This window comes from Ochotona curzoniae, unplaced genomic scaffold, assembly GCF_017591425.1.
Source record: "Ochotona curzoniae isolate NIBS_2020 unplaced genomic scaffold, NIBS_Ocur_1.0 scaffold_274, whole genome shotgun sequence".
In the NCBI taxonomy this organism is placed as follows: domain Eukaryota; kingdom Metazoa; phylum Chordata; class Mammalia; order Lagomorpha; family Ochotonidae; genus Ochotona; species Ochotona curzoniae.
In genome coordinates this window covers 4,224,855-4,240,637 of record NW_024467101.1, presented here as the reverse complement: position 1 = coordinate 4,240,637, position 15,783 = coordinate 4,224,855, and the positions used below count along the sequence as shown (strand labels likewise).

At 54.5% G+C, this 15,783-nt stretch overlaps 1 protein-coding gene across 8 annotated transcripts in view; it reads left to right on the top strand.

Annotated features, from left to right (window-relative positions):
• The window catches only part of TXNRD2 (thioredoxin reductase 2), a 45,542-nt gene that overhangs the window by 7,210 nt on the left and 22,549 nt on the right, over positions 1-15,783 (top strand). For 7 of the 8 annotated variants that reach the window (XM_041003953.1, XM_041003952.1, XM_041003951.1 and 4 more), the window contains exons 3-8: positions 3,688-3,744; positions 4,395-4,539; positions 5,059-5,133; positions 5,277-5,355; positions 5,557-5,619; positions 7,299-7,369. In XM_041003953.1, the coding sequence (XP_040859887.1) occupies positions 4,454-4,539; positions 5,059-5,133; positions 5,277-5,355; positions 5,557-5,619; positions 7,299-7,369 (374 nt within the window). In that variant the 5' untranslated portion in view covers positions 3,688-3,744; positions 4,395-4,453. The remainder of the gene's footprint in view (positions 1-3,687; positions 3,745-4,394; positions 4,540-5,058; positions 5,134-5,276; positions 5,356-5,556; positions 5,620-7,298; positions 7,370-15,783) is intronic. The other variant, XM_041003958.1, reaches the window with a different exon arrangement.

The following is a 15,783-nucleotide window of genomic DNA, read 5'->3' as shown; positions in this document are numbered from 1 at the left end:
GTACCAGGCTCCTGGCTTCTGCTTGACCCAGCTTTAGAGAGTGAATCAACAGATGGAAGATATCTCTCTCTCTCTCTGTTGCTCAATTTATTAAATTAATAAACCTTTGAAGAGAGAGAGAAAGACAACGTCAGGCCTGTAGCTTCTAGATGTCCCCAGTCTGTTGGGGGCCTGATGCTGGCTGGTCCAAGCCCCAATTATGGTAGTAGTAAGTGTTATAACTGTGAGCGTGTGTGTATGCTGCTGTTTTGGGTGGACATCTGTCCCTGCCTCCTGTGTTAGCACTGCCTAGCTGCTGGAGCGTGCCCACGGTGGCTGTGCCATTTTTTGCCTACCTGCAGGGCCTGGGGTTCCGGGTTCTCTGCCTCTGCCCCTTGTCTACTCTCCCCCTTGGAGCCCACCTAAAGATGTGTGAAGAGGTGGCTGCCTTGGGGCTTCCCCGGCAGTTGGTAGAATTTAAGTATCTTCCCTAGGCTTACTGGCTGTTAGGAGAAATCTTTGGGAAGTGTTGGGGCTGGCTCTGATTTTGAAAAAAGTTGTCTTGTTACTAGCGAGGTTTTTTGTTTTTTTAATTTGTCATCCTTTATTTACTATTATTATTATTACTTGAAAAGCTGTTTCACAGAAGAAGGAGACAGAGCTCCTTCCACTGGTTTACTTCCCAGATGGTCACAATGGCCAGAGCTGAGCTTATCCGAAGCCAGGAGCCAGGAGCTTCCTCTGGGTGGGTTTCCCATATAGGTGCAGGGTTCCGAACACCTGAGCCGTCCTCTGCTGCTTTCCCAGCTTTTAGCAGGGAGCTGGGTAGCAAGTGGAGCAGCCGAGATAGTCACCAGTGCCTACATGGGACCTCAGCCCATGGAGCTGGAAGATTAAACAGTTGGGCCAACATGCAGGCCCTGGGCAAGATTGTTTTGTTTTGTTTTGTTTTGTTTTGTTTTGCATTAGCAGGGCACAGAGCGAATGTCTTCCATCTGCTAGTACCCTCTGCAAATGCTACAGCAGCTGGGCTAGCCAAGGTTGAGGACAGGAGCCTGGAGCTCCTGCTGGGTCTCCCACACACTTAGGTACTTGTGCCTCTTCGGACGGAACCTGGCCCAGGTTCATGAGTTTGGGGCACATGTGTCCCTGGGTGCCATAGCACCTGCCCCTGTATTTCCAATGTCCGGCCTTTATCGTCAGGATTTACAGATATTTTCTCCCATGCTGTGAGTTGTCTTTCCACTTGATCTATTTGAGAGAGAGAGTTCCCATGTGCACATGTGCTGGTTCACTTCTCAAAAGCCCGCAGCAGCTGGGGCTGTGAGAAGCCAGGGCTGTGGTCCTCACCATGGGTGCCGGGAACCCAGCCGCTTGAGCCCATCCATCGCTTGGCTGCTGCCTGGGGCCAAGGACCAATCCCCGGGCACCTGTCAGGCACCCACCACACCTCACTTTCTTGATGGTGTCCTTGGCAGCACCTGTTGTTATTTTGTTTTATTTTGCTTTTTAATTCTGATGAAATCCAACTCGGCTCTGTTTCTCTTTTGTTGCGCACACGTTTGGTGTCACAGCAAAGAAACGATGACCTCAGGCGGGACGTGGAGGGCCCTGTCTGTGTTTTCTTCCAAGAGTTTGTGCTCGGTTAAGCTCTGACACTGAGTGCTTTGATCCTTTCTGAATGGATACACAAACAAGTTGGGAAGTGTTTGCTTTAGGGCGCTCAGCCTGCGCCTGCGCCTGCCTCCTGCGGATAACACCCGTCCCTCAGGGGGAAACACCTTGCAGGGCTATGCTTCCATTTCTCCCCACCCAGCCCATATAAACTACAGTACCTGATTGCCCTTTTGTTTGTTTTGTTTTGTTTTGTTTTATTCCAAGGAGACCAGCTTCTGGCAGGCACAGCACAGTGCGGTAGCCAGGATAGGCATTCCTCTTTTTTTTTTTTTTTTTAAAAAAAATGAGATTTATGTCATTTTTTTCTTAATTGGAAAAGCGGATCAGATTTATGCAGAGGAGAGACAGAAAGATCGTCTGTCCACTGGTTCGCTCACCAAATGGCTTGTAACAGAGCTGAGCCGATCTGAAGCCAGGAGCCAGATGCCTCTTTTGAGTCTCCCACATGGGTGCAGGGTCCCAAGGCTTTGGGCCATCCTTGACTGCTTTCCCAGGCCACAAGCAGGGAGCTGGATGGGAAGTGGAGCATTCGGGATACAAACCAGCGCTCACATGGGATCCCAGTGGATGCAAGGCGAGGATTTCAGCCACTAGGCTACTGCGCCAGACCCCTGGATTTTTTTTTAAGTGGCTCACTTCTCAAATGGCTACAATAGCCAGAGCTGGGAATCAGGAGCTTCTTCAGAGAGTGCAAAGAGCCTTGGCTCTTGGGCCATCCTCCACTCCTTTGCGAGGTGCATTAGCAGGTGGCTGAATTCAGAGTGGGGCAGCCGGGACAGGAACTAGCCTCCACAGCAGCTGCAGGCTTAACATGCTGCACTGCAGTGTCAACCTCAGGACTTGTTTAAAAGTATTTATTTCTGACTAGCATTCATCATGGCTGAATAAACCCTTATTTCAGGGAAAAAAAAAAAAAAACCACAAGGGTTTTGGATTTTCTGTGTTTCCTTTTGGGCAAGTTCTATTCCTGTGTCATCTACAGCCTCTCATTCAGTGTTTCTCATCTTCTGTGCACGGTTTTCATCTCCACACATCCAACTTGGGCCCTTTGGTCTGTCTTCCAGGTTGTTCCTTAGTTCTTTGAAGTATGGGATAGTTTATTTGAAAGGCAGAGGTGTCGGGGGGGGGTATCAAGGTCTTTTATCCCCTGGATCGTACTCCATACGCCCACAATAACAGCCATGGCTGTGCCAGGCCAAGGCCGGTAACTTGGAGCTCCATCCAGAGCTCCTACGTGGTAGGCAGGGGCCCAAGGACTTGGACTATGATTTGCTTCCAAGGCGCATTAGCAAGGAGCTAGAGTGGAAATGGAGTAGATGGGACTTAAAGAAAAAAAAACTAATGCTCTGAGCCTGGCGCAATAGCCTAGCAGCTCACCCTCCCCTTGTAGGCACTGGAAATATGGATGCTGGTTCCTGTCCTGACTGTGCCACTTCCCATCCGGCTCTCTGCTTGTGGCCTGGGAAAGCAGCTCAAGGTTTTGGGACCCTACACCTGCGTGGGAGACCCGGATGAAGGTTCCTGGCTCCTGGCTTCGGATTGGCTTAGTTCCGGCCGTCACGGCCACTTGAGGAGTGAATCAGTGGACAGAAGATCTTCCTCTCTGTCTCTCCTTCTCTTTGTGTATCTGACTTTCCAATACAAATAGGAAATAAATGTTAAAACAAAAACAAAACAGGAAAACCAATGCCCTGAGATAGGATGCTGGCATCGTAAGAGGTGGCTTAGCACACGCACCTTGGCACCGGTCCCTGACCTGTAGGATAGTCTGGTTCCTGTCTTCTGTCTGCTGATCCTGCTGTCTATCCCGGTCCTCAGTCAGGTGGTTTTCCTCCTCATGCCTTGTATTTTCCCTCTCCCTCCTGTGTCTGGTCATTTTCGGTTGAACACGGTACCTGTACCGTGTCCTCTCTCCTGGGCCTTGGAGGCCCTGGGAGCCCCCGTCCCCACCCTCCGCGCCCCACCCTTGCTGTGGCCCAGCCACAGACTGGCTGCTTGTCATCCTCACTTGCTGTTGTCTTGTCATTGCAGCCGCTCAGCTGGGAAGGAAGGTGGCCGTGGTTGACTATGTAGAACCTTCTCCCAGAGGTGGGCCGCCTGATGGATCCGTGTGTATCGGGGGCTGGCAAGAGGATGGAGGGATGGGGAGGTAGGGCCCAACTCATGGACAAGGGGCAGCTGATGCCAGAATCACTCAGCCCCCTCCACTCCACGGCAGTGGTCTCTGGAGAGGGCTCTGTTTTTCGGAGATTGGTTGATTTGTTGAAAGGCAGAGACAAAAGGGAGAGACAGACAGAGATCTTCCATTTGCTAATTCACTCCCGTAAGACCTGCATAACCAGAGCTAAATTGGTCTAAAACCAGGAGCCAGGAACTTCAAACTGGTCTCCCTCGTGGGCGGCAGGGTCCCAAGCCCTAGGACCAGCTTCTGCTCTGCTGGTGCATCAGCAGGGACCTGGGGAAAAAAAAAAGTGGATCTGCTGGGACTCGAACTGACAGTTACATGGGATGCTGGTGTGGTGGGCAGTGGCTTAACCCTTTATACCACAACACTGCCCCCCATAATCTCATTTGAAAATGACCCAAATGCTGTCCAGGTGTCACCGGGTCCCCCCTCATCACACACAAGTTCAAAAAGTCTGCCCATCACAAATGAATAGAAATTACCCCTACGTCCTAACCCCCAGACCAAAGGGTGCCCTGATAGAAACTTGAGTTCTCCCTTCCCCACATCCCAGGCACCAGGTGGGGCCTGGGCGGCACCTGTGTGAACGTGGGCTGCATCCCCAAGAAGCTGATGCACCAGGCAGCATTGCTGGGGGGTGCCATCCAGGACGCCGGCCACTACGGCTGGGAGGTGACTCAGCCCGTCCGGCATGACTGGTGAGCAACCCACACTGCGGCCACTGCATTCCCCGCCCTTTACTGCTTCTCTTGGGTGGAGGGTGGGGGACGGAGAGTGGCTGTTCTAGGGGGGACGTTCGTGGTGAGGCTCTGGTTGGGGACAGCTTTGCTCTGAGTCAGGGCCAGGCTGGGGGGGGGGGGGCGTGTTGATGCACCTGCTGGTGGAGCCCAGGAATGACGACCCCAACACCAAGGATGATCTGTCCTCAAGACCCGCAGGGCAGGAGATGCAGGTGGCACTGTGTGGCTGTGCACACATGGAGCCGGCCCCGGAAGTTCCCGGATAGGCTGTGCTCTGTGAGCTAGCCTGTGTGGTCCCTGCATCTGCTCCCTCCCTGATGCTCAGAGAGCTACAGCCCCAGCCCTGGACAGAGATGGGGCCCCACGGCATGGATGGCTGTGGCTGTTTCCTCTTAGTGGTTCTGGCATCCCCGTCTAAACATGAGCTGACCCCTCATTCTCTCCTGCGGCTTTTCCATCTCTGTGGTGGCTGAGCAGGAAGAAAATGGCCGAAGCTGTCCAAAACCACGTCAAGTCCTTGAATTGGGGGCACCGCGTCCAGCTGCAGGAGAGGTAGGGCTGCTTCCTTGGGCTGTGTGACCCATGCCTAGCAGGCCCTGGGCAGGGAGCGGGGTGCAAACCCCATCACGTCACCAGTAGGAGCCAACTGCAGGAGCCACATCTTACTGGGATCGTTATTGCCACCATCTTTGCAGAAAAGTCAAGTACTTGAACGTCAAAGCCAGCTTCGTGAACAAGCACACGGTGCGCGGAGTCAGTAAAGACGGCAAAGAGGTGAGTGTGCGACTCGCCCCAGGCAGTTCCCCCTGCCCAGCCATGCTTTGGTGCACTAGGGATGGGCAGAGTGGGGCTGCAGCCTGCGACAGCCAGGAGACTGTCAGAGGGCCTCTCGGGGGCTGACTGGGGGCTGGCAAGGGGTGGCAAGGGGACCTCAGTGTCCCTGTTTGACCTGCCACCCCCCGTGCTTCTGCGCAGACCCTGCTCTCGGCGGACCACATTGTCATTGCCACCGGAGGACGGCCCAGGTACCCCGTGCTCGTGAGTGTCCCCGAGGCACAGCCTCGTCTCCCCGTCCCTGAGCCTCCGATGGGGAGCCTGTCCTTTTACCATCATTCTCAGGGAGCCCAGGTTCCTGCACTGTCACCTACTGCTCACCACGATCCCATGTGCCTTCGGTTGGTTCCCAGCATTCTGAAAAGGTTGAACCCGATCGCCCATCCCAGTTCTGGCTCCATGTTCACACTAAATTCCAGCAGGTCCTACTTGCATCATTATTATCCCAGCCATCACTTCTTGGCCCACTTTCAGTGGGTCTGAAGTAGGGGTCTGCCCTCCCACTGGAGGGACAGGGAAAGGTGAGGACAGAGTCACTGAGTGAGCAGGGCAGGGTTTCAGGTGAGGATGGGGGTGCTGTCACTGGGAAACAGGAAGGGTCTGGGTGAGGCCACTTCTTAGAGAGCTTAGGAAGCTGGTTGTTGGTCCCAAGCCTAATCCGACATGTGCCCTGGGCCTTGAGGCCACCCCACGCTGTCACTTCGACCTAGGTGGAGAGAGAGCCCAGGGACAGTCCTGCGAGTGTCACCTGTCCCCGGCCTTAGTCTCAGCTTTGTGCTTGCCCTGGGATAGGACAAGAGTGAGCATGGAGGAACACTTGCCTGAGGAATACAGGGGGTCCCCAACAGCTGGTGCACAGGCAGCCCTTGGGCGAGCTACGAGGCTCTGCTGCAGGACTCGCAAGCCCCAGCTGCAACAGGACACCACAGGGTCATGGGAACCTCCCTGCCTAGCAGCCAGCCCCATGTGGAGCCTCCCAAGGCCATGGTCAGCTCCCAGCTGCTGGGAGGCATGGGGCTGGCGTAGGGGGAGGCAGTCCTGGCCAGCCCTCCACTTCCTGGCACCTCCTTGTCAGGCAGTCCCTTTTGACGCTCTGTGTGCACTTGGGATGAAGCTGAATGACCGTGTACCCGCCCCATGCTGCCCCTGCCTCGGGCACCTGCAAAGGCTCGCTGGGGTCTTTTTTTTTTTTTTTTAAGATTTATTCATTTTTATTGGAAAGCCAGCTGAACAGAGAGAAGGAGCTACAAAGAGAAAAGAGCTTCTGTCCGCTGAGTCTCCCATGCGGGTACAGGGTCCCAAGGCTTTGGGCTGTCTTCAACTGCTCTCCCAGGCCACAGGCAGGGAGCTGGATGGGAAGTGGGGCTGCTGGGACACAAACTGGTGCCTATATGAGATCCTGGCGTGTGCAAGGCGAGGACTTTAGCCACTAGGCTACTGTGCTGGGCCCCTTGCTGGGGTCTTAATTTCTTCTGTTTTCATACCTCCAGTCTCCCCTGACCAAGCCTAAGAGGCTGCACATGATTTGTTTATTCATCTTCTACCCAACTGGGATTGGGGACAGTTTAAAATTCACTTCCTCATCCCTGCCAGCATATCCTGCACACACATCCCTGCGTCTCCCAGCCTGCCTGGTCCAGCCTTCAGCTTGACGCCCTCGAGGGTGGCCCTCAGTCCTGCCTGCCTCCCCTCACCCAGGCTTGGTGCTATTATTCCATTGACCTTCATGCCACCCTCTCCTCCTGTCCCTGAACATCTTGTCTGGTGGTTCCCACGACTGCCATGCCCGCCTCAGGGCCTGTGTCAGAGTCTGGAGCAAGGTTCATGGGAGGGTCCCAGAGAGGAATGAATCCCCCACCCACCCCCCTCCTCTCTCCCCACAGGTCGAAGGGGCTTCAGAGTATGGGATCACCAGCGACGACATCTTCTGGCTAAAGGAGTCCCCTGGAAAAACGTAAGACCCTACGCGCACATGGTTGTGTGTGTATGCATGGTTTGGGGCAGGCAGGCTGGGCATCCCCCAGCACCTCACAGTCTTGGAGCAGGGGTGGGGTAGGCTGCAAAAGCTTCAGAAACCACAGCCCTGGGGGTGAAGGCCGGAGCCGGCAGATTCCCCAGCAAGTGCAAGCTGGGCCAGCTGATCCAACTGTTGTTCCTGCATGCAGGGCCCTGGGAGACCACCAGGGGGCGCCAGAGGCTCGTCCCAGAGCCCAGCACCCAGAGCCATTGCTCAGGCTCCTCAGGTCGGGAGGAGTGTGATGGGGTGTGATAGTGTGTGATGGTGTGTGTATGTGTAAGTGTCCCACGCCTTCTTGACATTGCCCTAGTCATTTCCCACCACACAGGCCTCTGTATTTGGGGTCAGACCTCAACTCCTACCAGGGGTCATGGGGGTATTTCTCTTAAAGGTTTATTTTATTTATTTGAAACACAAAGTGATGGAATCTTCCAACCACTGGGTCACCCTTCCCCACCCTCTCCCCAAACTACTGCAATGGCCAGAGCTGGGCCGGACCCAAATCTGGAGCTTTTAGGTCTCCTATATGGGTGCAGGGACCCAAGTCTTGGCCCTTCCTCTGCTGCTCTCCCAAGCCATAAGATCAGGGAGCCGGATGGCAAATGGAGCAGCCAGACATGAACCTGAACTCATACGGGACGCCAGGCTAGTGGCATCCATGGCCTGGTCTCCTACAGTGACAGCCCTTGCTGTGGCTCTCCATCCTACATGTTTCTTAGATTTTATTTTTTTAACTTGAGAGGTGGAAAGAGTGGTCCTGTGTGCTGGTCACTGCCTGTTAACCCAGAACCACTGGGCGGCTCTGACTGGGAGCTAGGAGCTGGGTAGGTCTCCTGTGAGTGGCACAAACTCCTCGCCCCAGCTACTAAAGCTGGTACCTGCTTACCCCAGGGTGTCCCTTAGCAGGAAGCTGGAATCAGAAACCAGTCCTGGGGCTCTAGGCCAGGCTCTGTGCTGTGGACACAAATGCCGCCCTCGTCTCTAACATTTTTAATATAAAAGACACAGAAACCTTACCACAATAGACGTGTTCAAGTGTGTACCTCCGTGGCATTGCCCACACTCATCTGTCAACTGTCAGCTCAGCACGCACCCCCTTCCCCACCCACTCCCATGGTACATTCTGGCTTCTTAAATGTCATGACTTTGGGGTCCCTCCTGCAAGAGGCACCCCCTGAGTGGGTCTCTGTGTGTCTGGCTGACCTTGCTCAGCATTGTCCTCTAGGGGTCCAATGTCCTTCCTTTTTCTCTAAGACCCTGCTCTGTTTCCATCTGGGGGGACCAGGTACCCAGAGTGGAATCCCGGGGTGACACGACAACTTCTGACAGCACCCTCCTGCTTCTCACAACGGCTTCAGCGTTGTCCTTGTTGACAGCCCGCGAGGGCCCCGTGTTTCTCCTCCTCACTGACACGCATCACTTGACTTTCTGTTTTCCATTCTTTTTATTTATGTATTTGATGACACAGGGAGGGAGAGATACAGACTGCAAGAGCCATCTTCCACCGGCTGGTTCCCTCCCCAGATGCCTGCCATGGCCGGGGCTGGGGCTGGCTGAAGCCAGGAGCCGGGGTTCCATCCAAGTCTCCCACGTGGGTGGCGGGGGACCCAGCACTTGGGCCATCGTTTGCTGCCTGCCAGGTGCCTTAACAGGGCTGTAGGGGCAGAAGCCAGAGATGGGACTGGAGCTCCCCAGGCACTCTGAGAGGGGTCGAGGCAGCCTGCCCTGCCCTGCCACAGTGCCTGCCTGTGCTTTCTGGCTTTGGGTGGCAGCTGCCCTGAAGGAGGGAGACGAATGGGGAAAAGGTTGCACAGACTCGGTTCCTTTGGGTGCAGCCAGTTTTGAGGCCCCCCGCCCCCCACATCCTTTCTCCCACAGACACCTCTGAAGGGACTGTTACTGTGGAAGCAGAAAAGTGGGGTCTGTGCCCGTCTGCCTCAACCCACTCTCCTCTCCGCCCTCTCCCTTCCCGCCTCTGGCATCTGCGAGACAGGAGGCAGTGGGCAGTGCCCTGTGCGGGAGCGCTGGGCCTGCTGCCCGTGGCTCCTCCAGGCCCTCCCCGAGACGGCGGCTGAACTTGCGCCCCCAGCTAGCTAGACGTCCCTGGCCTTCCACACATTCCCCCGTTGTAGCTTGGCTTTTGACTGGGTGACATCTCATGTAGAAAGATGAGGGGCCGACAATGAGTTGTAGCAAATTAAGCCGCCATCTGCGGCACCAGCATCCCGTATCCAGCTCCCTGCTGCGACACCTGGGATGGCAGCAGAAGATGGCTCTCAAGTCCTTGGGCCCCTGCATCACATGGGAGATCCGGAAAAGGCTCCTGGCTCCTGGCTTTGGACTGGCCCAATTCTGGTGATTGAAGCCATTTGAGGAAAGAACCCATGGAGGGAAGATCTTTCTGTTTCTTCTTTCTCTACACCTCTGTCTTTCAAATTATTAGAAAAATCTTTTAAAAGGTTGAAAAAAAATTAAGAGGAGGGAATTGCTGGAATCTTTCCTTTTGAAAACATTGTGGTTTCAGTTGTCCATACTTATGGGATACAGAGGGGTACTACACAGTCGAGGGTTCAAGACCGGAGGAGGAGAAAACTGTGTGTGTGCGTATATGTGCGCGTGCCCGTGTGCACTGTCACATTGATCCCTCCTCGCCTTCCTGTCTTCCTTTTGGGGTTCCTCCTCTCTCTTCCTTTCAGCTTTGAACTCTCTGCCCCGTGTGATTCACGGTCAAAGGATCTTCAAAACGTTCATTGGAAATGTGTGCTAAGAAGCAAGGACTCGTGGATTACACAAACAAAAAAGCATGTTTTTCTTTTTCTTTTTTTTTTTTTAATTTTTTTAAAGATTTATTTTTATTACAAAGTCAGATATACAGAGAGGAGGAGAGACAGAGAGGAAGATCTTCTGTCCGATGATTCACTCCCCAAGTGAGCGCAACGGCCGGTGCTGCGCCAATCCGAAGCCGGGAACCAGGAACCTCTTCTGGGTCTCCCACGTGGGTGCAGGGTCCCAAAGCTTTGGACCATCCTCAACTGCTTTCCCAGGCCACAAGCAGGGAGCTGGATGGGAAGTGGAGCTGCCAGGATTAGAACCAGCGCCCATATGGGATCCCGGTGTGTTCAAGGCAAGGACTTTAGCCGTTAGGCTACGCCGCTGGGCCCAAAAGCGTGTTTTTCAAAACATTTATTTACTTTTGCTTGGAAGCTAGAGTTAGAGGAGAGAGAGAGAGGGAGGGAGAAAGAGAGAGAGAGAGAGAGAGAGAGAGATCATCCAGCCACTGATTCACTTCCCAAGCAGCTGCAACTGCCGGAGCTGAGCTGATCCAAAGCCAGGAGCCAGGAGACTCTTCCGGGTCTCCCACGCAGGTGCAGGGTCCCTAGGCTTTGGGCCGTCCTCAACTGCTTTCCCAGGCCACAAGCAGAGAGCTGGATGGGAAGTGGAGCAGCTGAGGCTCAAACCAGCATTGGTATGGGATGCCAGTGGTGCAAATAGAGGCTAGCCTCCCATGCCACGGTGCTATCCTCCGTTGTTTTTTTTAAACAGCAAAGCAAACTCCTTTTCTGCCCTGATCTTTCCACACACATTCCGATGTTTACTGGTGTGTTCTGGCCTCCTTTGAAAATAAGAGTGTGTGTCGTCAGTGTGGTCCTTGGCCCCGCTCCTCCTCCTCCTCCTCGCCTCTCCTTATCTGTCCTATCTCCCAGCTGTCCTGCGTGCTGTACATGATCCCCTGTCATTTGTGGGACAGATTTTCTCAGCTTCTCATGTCTTTTAACTTGCGTGATGTATAAATGGCTTCCCCCCCGCCCCCCCCGTTTTTTTTTTTTTTTAAGATGTAACTTAAATCTCTCTTTACACTTAATGGCTTTTAGATTTATTACGTGTTCTGAAAAATTTCCCTACCCGCCGCCCTCTAAGAGAAAACTACCCCCCGCAAAAGCCCCCGGATTTTGTGTTAGGGTCTCCACAGTTGGATTTTCTCCTTTGCTGCCCATGCAGACAGCTGAGCCCAGCAGAAAGGAGCTCACCCACCGGGGTCCCACGTCTGGCCTCCGACTTTGCCCACGGGCAGCGGCTTATTTTTCTCGTCCCTTCAAACATTCTATCACATTGTTTTTCATGCATGGAATTCAGACATGTTTTCTGGCTTCTCCATAAGGCGTTTCTCTCTCTCTCTCTCTTAAAGGTTACTTTTATTAGAGTGGCAGAGAGAGGAAACACTGAGATCTGCTGTTCTGTGGTTCAGTCCCCAAATGGCTGCAGCAGCTCAAGCTGGACTATTCTGAAGCCAGGAACTGGGAGCTTCTTCTTATTTGTATTTTTTGTTGTATCTTGTTTTTTTTTTTTTAAGATGAATTTATTTTTTAATGGAAAGGAAGATTGGCAGAGAAAAGGAGAGACAGAGAAAAAGATTTTCCATCTGCTGGTTCACTCCCCAAGTGGCCACAATGGCCAGAGCTGAGCCTATCTTAAGCCAGGAGCCTGGAGCCTCTTCCAGGTCTCCCATGTGGGTGCAGGGTCCCAAGGCTTTGGGCCATCCTCCACCACTCTCCCAGGCCACAGGCAGGGAGCTGCGTGGTAAGTGGAGCAGCCATGACATGAACCAGTACCCACGTTGGATCCCAGTACATGCAAGACGAGGACTTTAGCTCCTAGGCAACCGTGATAGGCCCAGGAGCTTCTTCTAGGGGTGGCAGGGGCCCAAACACTTGAGCCATCATCCGCTGCTTTCCGATGTGCATTAGGGCTGGATAGGAAGTTGTGCAGCCAGGACTCCAACCAGGATCATTTGGGATGCCAGCACTGTAGGCGGAGGCTTAACTTGCTAGACCATGACACTGGCCCCAAAGCTCTGGCTTTTGAACCCGTGATGATATGGCTTTGAATGTGTTATGCCCAACCACCACCCACCCACCTATGGAAGCTGGCCTCCCACCTGGCACCTCTGTCCAAGACGAGGAGGCCCTTGAACTTGGGTCATTTTCTTGCCTGTCACCACAGGCACTATTTTCCACATGCTGCTCATGCGTATTTCTTGTCAAAGGCTGCCCATCCCAGGGGCTAGGAAGGAGGCCTGCCACCGTGAGTTCCCTGTGCTGCCTGGGATGGACCCTGGCCAGTGGAGGGTTTGGGGACAGCTGCTGGCCTGACCATGCATGTGTTGGGGGTTATCTGGTTTGGCCGGGAAGACACCACCCCATGTATTTTAATCAGGAGAGAAAAATGCAGTGTTGATTTCCTTCAGAAAGTAAAAAATATTTAGAATTTAAAAGAATTCTTTCAAGGTTCTTTTCGTTTAGAAGGAATCTAGGTATGTTATTGTTTGAGGGGGGGAAAAAAAGCGCTTGCAATGTATCAGTCACCCGTTTCGTTCTGAGCATGATTTATGTGAGGAAATGGTTTTTTCAAAAAAAAAAAAAATTAAGCTGGAGATAGATCCCCCCGGACGATGCTGCTGTGAAATGCGCCTTTTGTCGGAGGCTGCTAATGCAAGTTGTAACAGTGTAATATGGGAGTCAATGTTTACATGTTACATTCCTCGGTGCAGTCAAAATAAGCCCGCAGGGTCTACGGTAGCATTTCTGTATTTTATCAGCTTGGGTCGACTGAGGGGGAGGCCTCCCCTCACACTTGGAGGGGCTGTTTCTGCCAGATTTATTTGCCTTATAAATATTCCCCGTGTTTATTTTAACTCGCCTTTAAAAATGGAGCTGAAATTAATACGGACCCCGAGGCCGCCCTCCTTGGCCCTCGAGTGCCCCTCCCCACTAGCCTGCCCCTACCCCAGGGGCCTGGTGGGGACAGCTTGGCTTGGCCACCTCCTCCTCATCGTTCAGGAGAATGGGGCTGGTTGGCAGGCGAGGGTGCCCAGGGTGCCCGGACCCGGGGATGGGCCACCTCAGCCGAGCCTCCCTCCCCGCCACTCCAGGGTCCTTCTGAGCTGTTTCTGTGTGAAGCAGCAGGTGCCCAGTAGGTTCAGGTCAGATCTAGGGTTCCTCGCACAAGGCCTTTCCCCCGTCAGCTCGGGTCAGCCAGTACCATGACCTCCTACCTCCGCTTCTGGCATCCAAGCCTGGGGAGCCTGGACAGTAGGCAGAGCTGGGTGACCGAGCCCACAGCTTCTGGATGGGAGACAGAATGGGGCATCCTGCTGTGACTGAACCCCTGCTGAGCAGCTGGGTCGACTTGAGCAGGACCTGAGCAGGTGACAGACGCCCCCCACCCCCCATCCCCCACCCCCGGCCAGCAGTGGGATGGGCGTGCAGGATGTGCAGAACCACAGCCATGGATTCGAGGAGGCGTCAGGGAGCAGTGCTCCCAGCCTGGGAGGGTGTGGGTGGAGACCTGGCCAGTTCTGGTGGTGCCATCAGCACTGATTTGGTCTTTGAACCCTCGTCTGTGCCGCTGTCCACTGCCTTTGCCATGGCTTCTCCGGAGGTGTTGGAGTGGGGGATCCAGGAGAGGTTGCAGGAATGAAGAGGATGCTGGGGAGAGGGACAGGGACCCCTGGGAAGAACAGTCAAGGAGTACCAAGATCTCCTGCAAGCAGGGGTACAGAGCAGAGCAGGTGGAGGGGACATGGCAGGTGAGAAGGGTTGGGAGTTGTCTGCTTTAAGAAAACACACTGGGGGTCAGCGAGGAGGAACCAGCAGCGAGGAGGGAAAGGGCCTGGCAAACCCCAGGGAGCCCACAGAGCTGAGCTGTGGTGTGCATCCCAGCCCTCGCCCCACCAGGAAGCCTCTGCACCCCAGCAGGGTCCTGATGTCAGCTCCACCCCCTTACCAGGTCCCCTTCCTTCCCCTGTCCTGGCCTCCCAGGTGGTGCCTTTGCTGCTGCCAGTAGAGGCAGCTTTCTCATTCTGCAGCTTTAGCGTGGGGAAAAAGACCCTGGCCACCTTGGGGCAGCTCTTCCTTCCCACCCCTCCCTGCGTCTGTCTCCGGGGCTCTAACCAGGTTTGCTGCTTCCGGGAAACAACCAGGCCCTGGGGGCTGCTGCTGTCTGCCCAGGTCTCCAAGGAGGATGGCAGACCCTGGGGCCGACCTTGCGCCTCTCCAGGCTTCAAGGATGCAGAGGGTGGCTCTGATTTAGCACTTGCCTGTGGACCTGTGTCCGTTCAGGGAGGGGTCCCTGTCTGGCTCTTAGCAGGTAGCTGGCCAGTGCTGCCTCTTTTCTCTCGCTTATAAACACCAAGAGGGAGGAAACTGCATTTTCCCTGAGGGAGAACTGGAGCTTCTGCTTCCACAGTCTCCCCTCTCCCCTCTGCTTCTGTCTCCCTCTATAGGATTCCCCCCTAACCCTCTGCCCTCCCCACCCACCTCCCCATACCTGTCCCTGAGGCTGGGAGGCAATGTAAGGTTAGGATGTGTTGACCTGCACACAGGGCAAGGAGGGGTCCCACTGGTGTGGAGATGTCCAGGGGCATCCCCCTCCCCCTGCGCCCACTCCCTGTGTTGCCCCCCAGCCCGGCTGGCATTTCCTTTGCTGGCAGCTGCTGCCAAGGGGGCCAGGTGCCTCCTGGCAGCCACTTGCTCACCCTGGCTCTGTGTGGGTGTCGTCCTTGGAGAGTGGATCAGGGGGCCTTGGAGCTCCAGAGCCAGGAGGAGAGCTTCCTAAGCCTGGGCTTCAAGAGCCCTGAATTAATGCTTTTGTTTCCACTTCCTTTCCCCCCTCCCCGTCCATCCTCCCATTTCTGATTTTGAACACGAAAGCCTGCCCTGTGATTAAGCTAATCCCACGGCAGTTATGCCTTGGCAGAAAAAAAAAAAATGCTTGCACACCCAAAAGGCACAGAGTGGAGCTGGCCTGCTGGCAGTGGGGAGGAGGGGGGTGTGCAGAGAGGACTGGCCGTGGAACTCCTCATAGGGTGAGGAGGGTGACTTCCTGTGTCAGTGAATACCCCCCATGGCCAGGCTTTGGAATGCAGTGACAAGTGCCATTTGCAGGTCCAAGGCCCTGGTCCTCCATGACCTGCCACGATTGATCTCTATGCCTCTACAGGTGGCTCAGCGCCCCCCACAACACCTCTGCTGACCACTGTGTCCCCCACCCCACACACCCTGCCTTAGGGTGAGCATGGCCGATCCCCATAGCCTGTCTTCCAGGTCCTTCGGGTCCCTCTTGTCTAAGGGAACCTTCAAATCTCTTAACTTTCTCAATAGCATTGTGCAGAGATGGGTGGCATGCAAACCCTAAGGCGTCTGATAAAAATCTTTACTCGGACAAGAGCAGACCCAGAGTGACCCTCCGGGGCTAGCCTTGGAGGGCGGGGAGAGAGGCATCAGAGGCTGAGAAGGCTTCTTAGGGAGGGGGCGTTGGTTTACAAGACCTCTGCTCCCCACAGCTTGTATATC